This window comes from Gambusia affinis, linkage group LG12, assembly GCF_019740435.1.
Source record: "Gambusia affinis linkage group LG12, SWU_Gaff_1.0, whole genome shotgun sequence".
Taxonomy (NCBI): domain Eukaryota; kingdom Metazoa; phylum Chordata; class Actinopteri; order Cyprinodontiformes; family Poeciliidae; genus Gambusia; species Gambusia affinis.
In genome coordinates, this window is record NC_057879.1 from 22,248,884 (window position 1) to 22,264,733 (window position 15,850).

Sequence of the window (15,850 nt, forward strand, 5' to 3'; positions counted from 1 at the left end):
TCTTCTTCCCTTGACGACGTTCTGCTGCAGGCACTGAGCACCATGGTGCGAGAAAAACATGTTTCTCCTCACGAACGCACCGTCCTCCACCTCCAACGATTCCTTCAGCAGCATCCGTGCTACACAGAGGCAGGTTTTTACCCAGAATGCATCGCTTCATCTGGCTGACACAGTGACATCGGAGCAAATGTCCGATAGGAAGCAGAGGAGCCGTCGGGTCTGTCCGAAAAGCCACACCGAAAACCTCAAACTAATGCTGCATGATATCATCACACATTATTAAGTTTGTTTATTTTATTTTTTTATGTCTTCCAGAGTTTTGTGATTTTTTTTATGAGATCAAAAAGCAGAATTTTTGATGCCAATTTAGAAATATTTGCGCTTATACTAACTATTACTTTACTACTGGAACTGGGCATAAAGTGAAGAAAGACAATACTGACACCTGCTGGTGAGAGTTGTCACTTCAACCCTTTTTTGTGTCATTTTTTTTGCTGAAAATTTGTAATAAACTCACAATTATGCATTAGGACGAAAAAATGTGGGTATTTGTTGATTTTTACATAAAAAATGATAACAGGTTGACAATAAAAACTGCATTGACAAAACAATATTTAAGTACACAATTATTTTTTCTTATGTCTTGTAAGAGTTTGGGGGGGCCACATAGTAACTTATGGCGGGCCAGATTTGGCCCCCAGGCAAGTATTAGTTTCACTGGGAGATTATTTGACTTAAAAGAAGCTTGTACATGTTGCTGAAAAGTAACTTTTAAATTAGTTTCCCTCTTATTTCAAGTCTAAGATATTTGCACTGGAAACTAACAGATAATTGGTCGGGTTCTGTGTCTTTGCAGAGAAGTCGAACCTTTAACCTGGAACCTAAAAACACCCCAATGTTAAAACACTGTGGCGAAACGGCCCAGTCAAAGTCACGTGGTGAAACGTGAAAACTGATGTGGACAGATGCTCATCTGTACGATATGAAATCTGTGCTCATGTCCAAAATATCTGCAGCTGTAACAGCAGCATTACGGTTAATGATTAAAAAATTTTATCCAGCAGATTTTACTTCTAAATCATCAAATTTCTATAATTTTTTTTTTTATGGTGGTGGTAAAAATCACCTTTATTAAAAAATGAAGTTGATGAAATTTGCCTCTACTTTGTGTTTGTCCATCACATAAAATCCTAATAAAACATAAATTAGTTCATGTTTGTATTGAAGTAAAGCACTGTGTATTTTTATATAAATCACTACAAAATAAATTTAAATTTCACAAGAAATAATAAAATTTAGCATCTGATTTAAATTTTTTTAAAGTGGGTTTTTTATTTGGATTAGCAAAGTTAATTATTTGGAGTCTAACGACGTTAACGAGCATTTAATTGGCCTCAGTTCATCTTTGTGTTTTAATAAAACTGACCAATCAGTTTATTAAACCTGAGTGAAGTTTTTTCCCTCCGTCTTCTCCAGATCTAACAGAATGAGCGTCAAATGTTTTTCTTTGTGCCGCTATCATTTTCAAAATATAGAAAAATAGCTCCAGAGGTCGCCAGAGGTCATCATCGATATCCGCAAATCCGAAGCAGCACAAACTAGGTTTTTGCTGCACAAACGTAGCCGAGTTGATCGTCATCAAATTTGTTTGAGTTTGTGAATGTGAGTGAGAGGCTGGTTGACCTCTGATGACCTCTGCAAACTTACGGCACAAATTAAACATTTTACAGAAATTTTAGTCAGAATGGAAGAAGATGGAGGGGCTGGCTGACCTTGTTCGACCTCTGGAAATACATTTGAAATGATAGCGGCACAAATTTAAATCTTTGCAGCACAAACGTTTGACACCAATTATGTCTGGTTAATGTGATGAGTCTGCTTGACCTTGAGACATTTAAACTTCCATTAATATCTTCAATGCAAAAGCAGCACATTTCGCTGCACAAACGTAACTGAGTTGACATGGAATTTAGTCTGATTGAGGAAGTTGGTGGAGTGGGCTGGTTGACCTTTCATGACCTCTGGAAACATTTATTATCTTTAAAATGATAGCGGCACAAATTTAAATCTTTGCAGCACAAACGTTTGACACCAATTATGTGTCTGGTTAATGTGATGAGTCTGCTTGACCTTGAGACATTTAAACTTCCATTAATATCTTCAATGCAAAAGCAGCACAAATTAATTTTCGCTGCACAAACGTAACTGAGTTGACATGGAATTTAGTCTGATTGAGGAAGTTGGTGGAGTGGGCTGGTTGACCTTTCATGACCTCTGGAAACATTTATTATCTTTAAAATGATAGCGGCACAAATGAAAATCTTTGCAGCACAAACGTTTGGCACCAATTCTGTTGGATCTGGGTCATGTGAGGGGGCTTGTTGACGTTTGCTGTGAAGGTATTAATGAACGTTTAGATATCAAAAGCAGCACAAACGTAACATTTTTGCTGCACTAATCCAGCCGAGATGATTGGCATCAGATTTAGTCTGACTGGAAGGAGGCGGCTGGTTGACCTTTCATGACCTCTGGAAACGTTTACTAAAATCTTTAAAGTGATAGCGGCACCAATGAAAAGTTTTGCAGCACAAAAGTTCGACACCAACTTGTTTAGGTTTGAAGAAGGTGGCGGGGCGAACGTCACTGGGCTGTTCGTGGATTTAACCCTTCGGAGGCCGGAGCGTGGCGGTCAGGACAGACTCTCTGCTCTGAGCTTCACCTCTGGATGGAAGCAGACGGCGGAGGATGCATAGGTTGGACTGGAGGAATGCTACCCGGACCGGACCGAACCGAACCGGACCGGCACAGTTTTCTGGTTCTTTTTGAGGCGCAAATGGTTGGAGGGAGATGGGAGGAGGACCAGGCTGTGAGATGGTGCTAAAAAAGAAGGAAAGAAAGAAGAAGTCTGCGAGTGTTTGTGTCTCCTAGGAGATGATCTCCAGGATGTAGAAGACGAGCTCCATGACGACGGGGCCTTCGCTCAGCTGACACGCCCCGCTGTGGATGACGGGGATCAGGGCGCTGTCCAGGTCGCTCAGGTACTGAGGAAGGAGGGGCTGGCCGTTACTTCCTGCCAGGTAACCCACCTGCAAAAAGAGAGAGAGAAAGAGAGAGAGAGAGAGAGAAATGTCAGAACTAGAACCGAAATCTGATTTTAATTTCCATATTAAAACTTGACTAAAAGCATCAAATGTTTTCAAATGAAGTTCGACCTAAATTCTTTGTCTAATTGATGAGGACAGATGAAATATGTTTTCTTCAATAATAAGAAAACTGGATGTTTTTCAGGAAAACAACATTAGAAGTTTTGAATCTAGAATCCTGTTCCTCCACACACACAAAACGAATAATTAAAAAAGTTTAATTAAAAATAGTTGATAATTTATTGTTGAAAAAACAGTTTTGGTGATTTTAGTTTTTGAAAATAATGTTAAAATGTATTTTTTAAAATATTTTATTTTATTTATTTTGTGCCTGCTTTTAGACTCAGGGTGGTTGTGAGGTGAGGAAACTAACTTCAACTCATCTCTTAATCGTGTGTTTTATTTTGTTTTGTTTAACTTTGAGACAAAACTGGACTTGTTTTTGTTTTGTTAAAAAAAAAATTATTTGTGAGAAAAAGTTTGGACTTTAAAAATAGCAACATTTAAGAGCACAGCGGTTGATTTCTACTGCCGGAGTTTCTGTCGTATAAAACAATCGACCCGGATGCCGGCCCGGTCAGCTGAGGATGACGACGCGGCGGCGGCTTCGTCCTACCTGGTCGGAGTCGAGCGTGACCCTCAGGCCGAGCTTGGCCATGCCGTCCTCCTTCAGAAGCTTGAGGTGCGGACACAGCGCCATGCAGAACGCCCGCGCCACGTTCTCTGCCAGCCGGCTGTGGTCGGCCGGGTCGCTGAGCCCGCTGGGCTGGTCCTCGCTCTGCAGGAAGAACACCTGAGGAAAACACACACACCTTGAACGCACCGCAGAGATTAGCTTTAGCTTCCTTAACTTAACTTTTTCTCTTTATTTTCAGGGTTCTTTAAATCCTTGAATTTCATTCATGTGTTTGGAAAATGTTTGATATTTTATAACATTTTATGATAAAGAACAATCTAACATTTGATTAAAAGCCCAAATTTGCAACTAGACATTAGTAATGAACAATAACATTAAACCAATTTAAAGATAAAAAAAAAAGTTTAAAGTTTAAATTTGGAAAACATTCTGTACAGTTGTAACCAGGCATTTTCATACACTTAATAAAAAACTTATTTTTTTCACTGTTAAGTTAAATCAGACTAATTTTCTCTAGTTTTAGGTCAGTAAAATTATTTCAAAACATTTTTTAGATTTTTTTTAAGCATTTAATTTGAGCACGTTTCAATGAAATGAACATTTAATATTCCTAATGGCTCAGAGAGTTAAATAAAGGTTGGTTTATATTTTTGTTACGTTAAATAACGTTTTTGAAATTGGTAGATTTTTTTTGTGTGTGTAAAATTAGTGTTTTATTATTGGACCAGTCAGGTGTTCAGGAAGTGAGAGAAACATTTCAAAACATGAAATTTTTATGTTTTATCTTACACAGAATACTATCATAACACATAAACAATAACAGTAAAAAAATTATTGAACTGAAAGTGTATTTTATTAGTTCATTTGTATTGTTTTTATCTCCAAAGGCGTGAAGCTGGAAAAGTTTGATAAAGTTTGAAAGTGCTTGAATTTTATTGTAGAAAAAGTTTTAAAACTTTATATTTTTCTTTTAAAATTTCCTTCATTTGTAAAATGTGAATTTTCTGAGTTTTTAGACCTGCAGCCTCGTGGGACGAAAGTAAAAACGGTCAAATGTTTGTTCCTGAGAGACAAACGTTTGCTGCTGGCCTGGATTTTCTGCAGTAAACTGGAGTGTGTGTGTGTGTGTGTGTGTGTGTGTGTGTGTGTGGGTGTGTGTGTGTGCGTGTGTGTGTGTGTTTCACCTCGGTCCAGCGGATGACTTTGCCGTTGGCTTTGAACTCGGAGCCATGGAAGATCTTCACGCTGGTGATGGACTCCATGGATTTCCCGTCGATCGGGCTGATGACGCTGAGAGGAGAAACAAACGTTGCTGTTTGTCTACAAAGATAATTAAACCAGTCGGATTTCCAGGGGAGACACAGTTCAACACAATTCATCTCCAGAGTGCTGTTGGGCAAGGCAGCTGCTCCTGTGAAACTTTTATGAGCTCAGAATCAGTCGGGCTTTTTTCCCATAGAGCGCCAAAGCATCAATGAATAAATATTCCACTGGTGAGCTGAAGCTGCATCTGCTCAAAAACACATTTTAGAAAATAAATGTGTTTCTTTCACAGGAGCAAGAACCCAAAAAATTTACTCAAGTAAAAGTAAAAAGTCACAAGTCCAAGAAATTACTAAAGTAAGAGAAAAAAGTATTTGGTAAAAAGTTACTCAAGTACTGAGTAACTGATCAAATTAGCAATCATTTAAAAAGTTAAAAAGTACGTAATATGATGGACCAAAATATAAAGTCTAGTGGAAATTTTGGTATTTTTAAAAAACCAAAATGACAATAATTTATATCAGTAACAAAAAATAATAAAATGTTTCCAAATCAGTTTCTTTCAATAAAAAACCTTAAGAAACTTTAAGAAAAACTGCAGATGTGTGTCTGAATCTGGGAAATGTTTGTTTAAAACATGTTTGTTTTTCATTCAGCGGGTAGACAATCCAGAAATTTTACTGAAGTAAGAGTAAAAATACTTCATAATAAAATTATTCAAGTAAAAATAAAAAGTACAGCGTAGTAAAAATACTCCTAAAAGTACATTTCTTCAAAAAAGTTACTGAAGTAAATGTAACTATTTACAATCCAACTCAAGTATTTAAATTGGTTTGCTGCTTCAATTGGACTTCTGTAAAACCGATCACTTTGATTATCCGAATGTAATTGTCATTTGAGTTTTTACAGCAGAAACTGTGACCCTTAATTATCCGAATGACTAGAATCCATTCTCTCTCCTCGTCTCACCCTTTGTTGAAGTTCTGGTCGTCTTCAGTCCACAGGATGTGGACGAGCTCCGGGTTCTCCTCCTGATCCGCCTTCCCGCAGGTTATGGTGAAGTCCTTCATGTCCCTCAGGGCTTGCCGTAGAGAGTCCATGGTCTCTGCTGTGATCTGGATCATCACACCATCTTAAGCAGAAATAAATTTAATTAGTAACACTTAACGATGTTGAAAGAAACATTTTGTTTTAACAGCTCAAGACTTTACAGATTGTGTGGTTTCTTTGCCTCAGAGAGCAAAAAAAGGTCTTAACTGTACTTGCTGCCGGATTCATTTATAATAGGAAATCATGGATTATCACCCAAATGTTTACCACTTTTAAGCTTCAAGTTTGTAGAAATTGAGTAAGAAGGAAACACCTGATCAAAAAATTATAATATTTGCTTCAGTTGTTTTTAGTTAATCTTATAAGATTTTATCTTTTTGTCTTGTTCCTGCGATGTAAATCCAGTTTATTGCGTCTAAACTGGAGTCCCACAGGGATCCGTACTGGGTCTACTACTCTTTTGTACGTTTGTCAAACTTTCTGTAAGTTTTAAGACGAGAACTTGCATTTGAGACTGGAATGAGCTTTAATACTTTCTGTTTACGTCCCATTAAAGTTAAATGAAACTTTGTCAACTTATATTAGTTACTGTTTGATAATCTGGTCTAACACAAACCCTAAAACTCTGTATGTTATTAAGCGCTAAACATGTTAGGCAAGAAAACGATTCCAATTCTGTTGCAAGCTGAAGAGAAATCTGAAATTATAAAAGATTCAAAGCTTCGCTGTGAGAAAATGCTACGAAGAAAAACAACCTTTAAAGAAACAATAAATCTGAATATAAGAGGATGTGTGAATGGTTTTATATTTTCCTTTAACCATCAGGTATTTTTATTCACATTTTTTCTCACCTTCTACTATGCTGGTCTTAGCCAAGAAGCCGGACGAGGCTTTCAACGCACCACTGAAAACAAAGAAGCAGGATCCAGTAACTGAAGAAACAGAGAAAAAACAGAAGAAACAAACAAACAAGGTCAGTTCAGAGTCACTAAGAAACTACTCAGATGTTAAACTGTGAGCAGAAAGGAGAAGGATTTCACAGGCAAGTAAATGTGGCATCTTTAAGACGACAAACGGGACGCAAAACACGGGAAGAGATGAGGGACAAACACTGCAAAAACAAAATATCATCAGCCAGTTTCGGTCTAGTTTTGAGTGAAAATATATTTACACTTAAAATAAATCAAAACTAACTCAAATGCAACTATTCAGCAAGATGTAGGCGCTTTTTAAAGTGAATTATTCCTCAACTTTGATGAAAAAGTATTTGTTTCACTGGCAGATTATATCGCCCACAAACAAATTTTGTGGACGATAAATTGCCCCAGAAATTATTGCGATAAATCATAATATTGTTGTTTTGAGACAAATTTCAAGGAACAGAATGCTATTAATGCAAAAACACTTTCTCAAAGATCTATGAAAATAAATTCTAATTTAAATTTAAATTCAAATCAAAATTTAACACTGGAACTGGAAGACATTTTAAATATCCAAACTAAATAAACAGAAACAATAAAAAAAATTATCAAGTCTCTGTAAACAAAACTGACCTTAAAAAAAACACAAAACACCAGATTAAAGACTTTTATGATCCAGTTTTTGGTAGAAAGAGAGAAAAATGATAAATCATGCAATTAACCTTATGATTGACTGGTTAATTGCTTATTGCAAGAGGCCTGATTATTTTACTAAAACAAGACATTTTCCCAGATATGAGTGAAATAATCTGCCACAGGAAGTAGTTTTTTTCCTTAAAACCACCTCCTATATTTTGCTGGAAAGTTACTTATGAGTTAGTTTAGTCTAATTTCAATAGTACTAAGATATTTACAGTAGAATCTCGACAAACTACTTGGTTAGACTTTGTGTTTTTGCACCTTTGCGCGGCTGATGATGGATGCTGATGGCCTGCGTCTGGTAGTTCCCGTCGTCGTTCTGGACGCACACCAGATGGGAGTCGGCCCGTTCGTTGAAACACGCCCCCATGGCCAGAACGTGTTCATTGGACTTATTCATGGCCTTCATCAGCTGCAAGGACACACAACGCACAGCGTGACCAACCGGGTAAAGGGGTCAAAGTGACTTTCTGGTTAAGCCTAATTGCTTCTGGTGCAGATCTCGGTTGAACGGGAGGAACGTTGATGCAGAAAAACTCGGAGACAAAGCTGGATCTCAGCTCCTTGTATTAATCCTGCGTCTGTTTGCCAATCAGAAATAAAAATGAAAATCTGCAGGGCTTTAACCGCTCACTGCGTTAAACGCTGCAGAGCGGCAGTTCGCTCTTCGCTTTGCTGACTTCCCATCTGTCAGTGCGGCGGCAGCCAAACTCCAACGCTGACGCTCATTCGCGCCCCGCAGGCAACACTTTATCGCACGTGGGCAGCTTAGAGGCCCGACGCTCAGCTGCAGGGGGAACCGCGCAGGTTTGCATGGATCACCTAAACACAGAGCTGTGTGGATAAAACACACACTGATGTTTTCAGTCTGACAAAAATCTGCTGGCTGAAAATATCCAGTTTAATCTTTGGTGTGAAATCACAGGTAGGACTGAAACGATTAATCGGATTACTCGCGATTAATCGTTAGCTGGAGTATGCAGACTATAAAACGGGGGTCTCCAAAGTGTGGTCCAGGGGCCTTTTGTGGCCCTTGAAATGTTTTTTGATCGGCCCCCCCAACCACAAATCAAGAACAGTAAAAATTTGACCAACAAAATAAAAAATAATTTATGTTTTTATTCTAACAAGGAAACAGACTAAAGCATTTTGTCTTTTTTATGTTTTGGATCTTTAAGGATTAATAGATTTTATTTAAATTTGGTTTATTATTTAACAACAAACAAACAAACAACAAAAAATCACAACAAATTTTTGCATTTTTAATTTAATGAATTTTTTGGCCTCCATGTTTAAATTTGCTAGTTTTGGAACAAAATACAATGTATTTTGTACCGTGATTTAAAATAAATTTATATTATACATACTTATAGATCTAAATTTAAAATTTCATAAAAGCAAAACAGTCAGCGCAGTAATTACAGCAAAATTGCACAAAACTATGTATAGATATTCTAGGGTTTTTTACTCAACTTTACAGTCATTTCTAAATGATTTCAACACAAATATATGATTAATTTGTTTGGTACAGTGATATATGTGATATCCTGTTTTTCTGTAATTTTGTGCAAGTATTTTTGTAAAATAACAAAAAATCTTCAACAAAAGGAAGACAAAAAAGAAAAAACACTAAATTCACTGTGGAGCATCATAAATTATGCTCTAATTGTTTTTTTTCTACAAGAATAAAAAGATAGAAAAGATGAACTTATAGAAAAGTGTTATATATATGCACATATATATAATACGTTCAACTCAACCTCATATGTACACTATCTAGTTTTGTGGATGACTTGCAGTAATTTTAGTCCTTAATTTTTAGAAAACAAAATTTTCCCTTTAAAGGAGACGTGATATTGAATAAAGTTTGGAAATCGTAAATTTTTTCCCCGTCTTTAGTCACACCTGAAAACATTTGATGAACTCCATTCTTGGAGTCACAGCGAGCTCCTGCGGTATGAAAACACATAACTCTCAAAGTACACACCGTCCTTGAGACGCTCCTTATCCGTAGAGCAGGAAACCACCAGCTCATTTGGTAACCATAGCAACGTGTCCAATCGTGACCGGGGACCTTCTGTGCCTGAGCCCTGCTTCATGCTGCAACGTCTTATTAAAAATGAATGACAAAGTCTAGTCAGCTAGAAAAACTGTGTCAAGATACACGGCTTGTTGTTTTGTTTTTCTGCTTCTGTCTGAATTATAAATTTAAATGATGTAACCGACCAGCTGAGTAAAAAAATATGGCTTTATGAAGAGGATGTAAAATATTTTTGATGGGCGATTTAACCTCAAATTTGTGTTGTAATAGCAAAGGGTAAATAAATGCATTTTTATCTGTTGCAGCATGGAGGTTTGCTAAATTTATTAGTGCAAACCAATGGTCAGTGTGACGTTGCCAAGTTTAAATTCAAAAATAGTCCCTAAAAGTACAGAAGGTTTCAGGCTGAACAAGTTATCAGATAAAGAAAACTGCAGTTTTCAAATGATAACTTGACTTATTAGAAGCAAGTTAACCAAGCTTCATGTGAAAAAGAAGCTGCATTCTTCACCAACTCAAAATTAAGGCTTTTTAAGACTTTTAAAAGACCATTATGAATTAAATTTAAGACCTTCATCACGACAGAAATGCATCTTTCATATAGTATAAGTGTCAAGCTTTTTTGAACAAAATGCACTTAGCATCATCTAGGTTCCAACAGAAGTAAGGCGGTGGCGAAGACAAACGTTGTCCAGCCAACTAGCGATAAATTTGCACTTTACCCACGAAAGATGCAAAAAAAGTTAGCTAGCTAGATAGCCAGGATACATCAATGGCCTTGAGTTGCAGAAAGCAATGAAGATTTCTGTGTGCGACTCAAAACGTTTGCCTGAAAGAAAAGTCTTGTGAGAAAAATAAACGACACATACACAGTTAAATAGCCCTGCCATGACAAAATTTAAGAATTATTATTAATGTATTTAAGACCATATTACACGTCTTAAATTAATTTAAGACATTTCAAGGCCTTAATTTATACATTACTTTTTGTAAGGATGCGGACACACTAGATGACTTTTTTTAAAATGAGATGTGATGAACTCAATTGGACTGAAGCTTTGATTAGGTCTGTCAAACTGATTTTGTTTATTTTTAGCCATACAGACGTGGATCAGTTGTGGTACTTCAGAACACTGTTTTGCTACTTAACCCAAGTTCTCCTGGTTGATTCATGTTTCCATAAATTATGGAAAGTCTGAGTCCTGGAAAGATGAATCAGCAGCAGACCATTACTCTACCACCACCGAGTTCTAACAGCCGTGTCCGATACGCTGCACATCTAACAGGTTGTTCCTAAACATTACAGTTTGATCCAACTGGAAAAGGCTCCTGAAGGGAAACATTTAGAGACTCACCTCATTGTATCGATTGCTGGGGATCTTAATGCTCGTCTTCCTCACCTCCATGTCCACAACCAGACCTTTCACCACCGGCAGAGTGTACTGGTAGTTACGGAAATCCTGTAAAAAAGACGACCAAATTATTTTGTTTTATCAACATATACAAACAGGTTAATTTCAAATGGTGTTTTCAGGTAGTTTGCTTAAATAACAAAGAAAAAAGGTGGGAAAGTCACTCACTGCTAGCAGATTCATGATGGTGTGTCCGGTCTCTCCAAATAGAGGTTTCCTGAAGCGAACGCTGAACAGGGGACACGGATAAACTGCAGGAGCAAATAAATAACACCAAGTTAAAACTCCACTGCGCTCCATCACAACCAATTTAGCAGTTATGTAATTATTGTATCACTTTCCAGAGCAAAAAAACAATAGGCTTGTTAAGAAAACTATTTCTTGTTGTGACACACGTCGGGGTTTCTGCTGGTTTCACCAACTAAAATTTAAGACCGTTATAAATGAAATTTAAGACCTGTATCACAACATAAATGTGCGACCTTTAAACATAGAAAAGCTAGCTAGCAGGTATAGGTGTGTTAGCAGTGAGTTAGCGGTAGCCTCAACTGTCTCAACTTGGAAAGCAATGAAGATGTCTGCGCCCGACTCAAACTTTTGTATGACCGAAAAGTCCTCCAAGGAAAAAAACAAAAAACATTGAATATACAAGATTAATAAGACAAAAATTAAGGCCTGTGATTTGTATGGTAAGCACAAACTTTTACAAATTAATTTCAAGCTTTTAAAGATTACTGTGACTGTAATTTAAGATCTATATCACGAGACAAATTTACAAACTTCATCCAGCCAATTAACAATAAATTTGCACTTACACATAACAGATGCAAAAAAAGCTTGATAGCTAGTAATGGTATGTTAGCAGTGAGTTAGCAGAAGTCTGGCTGAAATAGGAGGACAAAACAAAATCAAAACATTGAATATGCAAGATTAATGAGCTAAAAATGAAGCCCTGTGATTAACATATTAAAGGCAAACTTAAAAATAAAATTCAATACTTTTTAAGGCCTTAATTTTTTGGGGGACACAAATTTCTGACTACTTTTGAGTGAGGCTGACCTAATTAGAAATCTGAGAAAGAAGAAAGAAGACTCCTAACTTTCAAAAGCTCCTGCTTCTTCTTAATCTTCTTAAACTACTATTTTCAACTTCATCTCATCCAGCAGCTGGAAAAAGATCCCACTAAACGCCGTTTTGGCCTCAATATGCAGAATCCTACAGCCAACCTGCCTTGTGTGGGTCAGACCTCGAAGAGGCGACCATGTTAACAGCAGCGTTTGTGCTGCGGATTAATTTCTTGGTGATTCCAGCAGTTTGTGTTGAAAACGTGTCTTTGTTAATGTATTCCAGCCGAAGTTGCAGGATGCAGGGTAAAGGCTTAAGAGAGCGCGGCGGAGCTCTGAGCTGGCAGGTCTGACTGCGAGAAAAGAGGATTCTGAGGAGAAGAGCCTCTCTGACAGCTCTGCACACCAGCTTTCCAGATTCATGAGACACTGCAGAAAAATGGAACCATAACAGCTGCCTGCTTTAAAATGATACGAATCATCAAGAGAGGCTCTGGTTTCTGCAATCATTTAACAAGTTCACTCCAAATACACAATATCTTACCAAGTATATTTTCGAGTGCAAATATCTTAGTGCACTTGAAATAAGAAAAATAATTTACAGGCAACTTTTCAGGAAGATACTGGAATTTGCATTAAGTAAATAAATCCTTAATATTGATGAAAAAGCAGTGGCTCCTTTGGCAGAATAGAGTTGCTTCTGAATCGTAATAATTGCAACACTAACCAACATTTTGATGTGTAATGACTGCACTTGGCAAAATGTAATGTTTTAATTGTTGATTTTAGTGTTTTTATGATGTAAAGCACTTTGAACTGCCTTGTTCCTGACATGTTTTCTACATATAAACTTGACTGATCGATCCAAACTCACATCGGTACTCCGCGCCCAGCCGCAGCATGAGGCGGATCGGGAAGACCTTGGCCCACGGCGTCTCCCACTTCTGGATGAGGATGCCGAAGAGGTAGGGCGGGTTGGGCAGCAGCAGGTCCTGCAGCGACTGGAAGGACGGGCTGATGTAGAGGAAGCCGCCGTGCTCCTTGCTGCCCAGGAAGCTCTGGGTGAAGAACGAGTGACTCAGGTGGCTCAGCACGTTGCCTGGTGGCCAGAGGGAGGAAGAGCCGTCAGTCGGGAGACAGCACAGCGAGCGGCTGAAGCTCTCTGAAGCCAGCACTTCCTCCAAACGCCTGACTGACGGCGGCTTAATGAGGATCAACGCACACAATATGACTGCCTTCCAGCAGCTGGCACAGCTCTGATGCAAATATGAGACAGAAAAGCGCCTGAGGAAAGCGAGCCGTCACAGTCGGCTCATATTAGCAGTTTTTATTGTGCAGCGTTTGGATGTAAAAAAACAAAACAAAAACGAGACATCGGGACAATAATGCGGGGGGTAAACGGGCAGTTGGCAGGAATGTACTCTCAGGGAAACAATCGGATTAATCGTGATTAATTGATGATTGAGATAATCAATTAATTCAATAATCAATTTTTACTGACCCCAAAAAAAACCCACTTCTTTCCAAAATGGCAACAAATTCAGAGCAGTAATTAATCTGAAAGTATTAAAAAAGAATATTATGCATTTAAGATTATAAAAAAGAAAGGCTACTATGTGTCTGTAATTATACAAATATGTTCACCCGGTTCAAATTCTGTAAAAAAATAAATAAACAAACAAATAAAAAAAACCTTAAACATCCTTTTTTATCCCATTATTGATCAGTTAACCGAAAAAATAATCAATAAATCAGCCATATTGATGTTAAGTCAAGCAGAAAGAGCTCAGCTTTTCACATGTTGATGCTAAAAGTATTTTTTAAGCTGCAGATGAATCCTTTGCTATAAATGACCAAGCATTCACACAGGCCTGTCTCAATAACCAATAAATCAATTAATCAGGCAATAAATAAAAATGAACTCAATCATTTCTATTTGAATGATTTGTTATTTTTCCTCTATTCTCTTTCTAACAAAAACTGGATGATTTTGTCTCAACTAGCCCTTTTTTCAAGGATAATTTCCTTTTTGTAGAGACTTTATAATTCATTGTATTTGTTGTTTCATTTATTTTGGATATTTAAAATCTCTTCCAGTTTCAAATGTTCATTATAATACAATGTGTTCCATTTATAGTATATTACTTGAAAATGGTTTCCAAACGATATTATTGTGTGCCACAATCATTTGCTACTACAGGTCAAACGTTCACTACAGGAATGATGTGTTGTTGCAGTTCAGGAAGTGACATGTTTATTTCCTTAACTAAAAAATTAACTGAACTGTTTATTTGACTCTTTTAACGTCTTTCTAAAATCTTATTAAAAAAGGTTAAAGATCTCCAAAATGTGACAATTTGTTTCATCCGATTAACAATCAATTCCTAAAAGATGTGTTCGTTGCGGTCCTAAAACAAGGTCAGCTCTTTGTAACTCTTGGAGAGCCGCGGCGAATTTCTCACCACTTAGGGCTTCTTGGTAGAGCTGCACAAAGTGTGTGAAGATGTCTTTGGGGATGGTTTTCTCGTCGGGTAAACACTGGAGCAGAATGACGACCTCGGCTTGGCCGACGGCGTGCATGCCTTTAGTCGTCACGTACCAGCACTTCCTGTTAACATCTGAGAGTTAAAGAGAAAAAAATCTGGTCAGGACAATGAACTTTATACCAGGATCAGTAGAGTTTGAGTGGTTGCACTTAATGATGTCTGAGTGCAACTCAAAGTTTTGCCTGACAGAAGTCCTGAAAAAAAAGAAAATACATAGAATATGCGAGGTTAAATAGTCTTGTGAAGACAACATTAACAAAATAAAGACCTACTTACTTTTGTGAATGATTAACATGTTTTAGTTACATGAATTTAAGACTTTAAATGATTCACGGACACTGCAGTAGGGAAAATAAAACGTTGTTATAGCAAGAAACAAGAAAAATGTTTGCAAAACATTTGGACTGAACTGAAAAAATGTGCAGCAAATCCTCTGCAGAAGTGAAATCTAATCGTATCTTCTCGATTTTTCAGTGTTGCCCAGTTTAGTTTTATTTGAACTGGTTTGATTTATAACATTGTATTTATAGGACTAGTTCTGTATGAAAACAAGTATGTATATTAAGGCAAGAATTTATGTTTTTATTATGTAAAGCACCTTGGACTGCTGGTGCTGAAATGTGTTACACAAATAAACTTGATTGATTTATAATTGTGCAACAGAGGCCTGTAAACATGACTCACAGTTGACCAGCTTGACCATGGCTAGCAGGTTAGCATTAAGCACGAACACCAGGGGGTCCGGGCCTCCCTCCTCCAACTGCTGCATGAGGACGATCTCCGACGGTCTCTCCTCCACGGCGTAATCTGCGGGAGATTCAGAGCGCCAAAGTCAGATCAACAGGAAGGAACCAGCCGGAGCGAGACAGAGATTCAAAGAAGAAGTTCTGATGTCTCTGGTTAGAACAACAGAACAGCTTCCACATCGTTTAAGCATCGCCTCAATGTTCCCGTGAAAAAAAGCTTCTCCCCTCTCTGTTGGCAATGAGTGGTGCAAAACATGAGCGGTGACACAAAGGCCATGAGGAGCACACTAAACGGACACAAACACAGCAGCAATGAGGAGGCAGCAGAA

General features: G+C 37.6%; 1 protein-coding gene across 2 annotated transcripts in view; it reads right to left on the minus strand.

Annotated features, from left to right (window-relative positions):
• Positions 1 to 1,489: 1,489 nt before the first annotated feature.
• Positions 1,490 to 15,850, minus strand: part of zfyve9a (zinc finger, FYVE domain containing 9a) — a 34,909-nt gene continuing 20,548 nt past the window's right edge. For both annotated transcript variants that reach the window (XM_044133353.1, XM_044133352.1), the window contains exons 9-19: positions 15,460 to 15,582; positions 14,692 to 14,847; positions 13,104 to 13,328; positions 11,334 to 11,416; positions 11,109 to 11,213; positions 7,974 to 8,124; positions 6,945 to 7,025; positions 6,013 to 6,175; positions 4,965 to 5,070; positions 3,760 to 3,936; positions 1,490 to 3,086 (exon numbers count right to left, since the gene is read on the minus strand). In XM_044133353.1, coding sequence (XP_043989288.1) covers positions 2,925 to 3,086; positions 3,760 to 3,936; positions 4,965 to 5,070; positions 6,013 to 6,175; positions 6,945 to 7,025; positions 7,974 to 8,124; positions 11,109 to 11,213; positions 11,334 to 11,416; positions 13,104 to 13,328; positions 14,692 to 14,847; positions 15,460 to 15,582 — 1,532 coding nt within the window. In that variant the 3' untranslated portion in view covers positions 1,490 to 2,924. The remainder of the gene's footprint in view (positions 3,087 to 3,759; positions 3,937 to 4,964; positions 5,071 to 6,012; positions 6,176 to 6,944; positions 7,026 to 7,973; positions 8,125 to 11,108; positions 11,214 to 11,333; positions 11,417 to 13,103; positions 13,329 to 14,691; positions 14,848 to 15,459; positions 15,583 to 15,850) is intronic.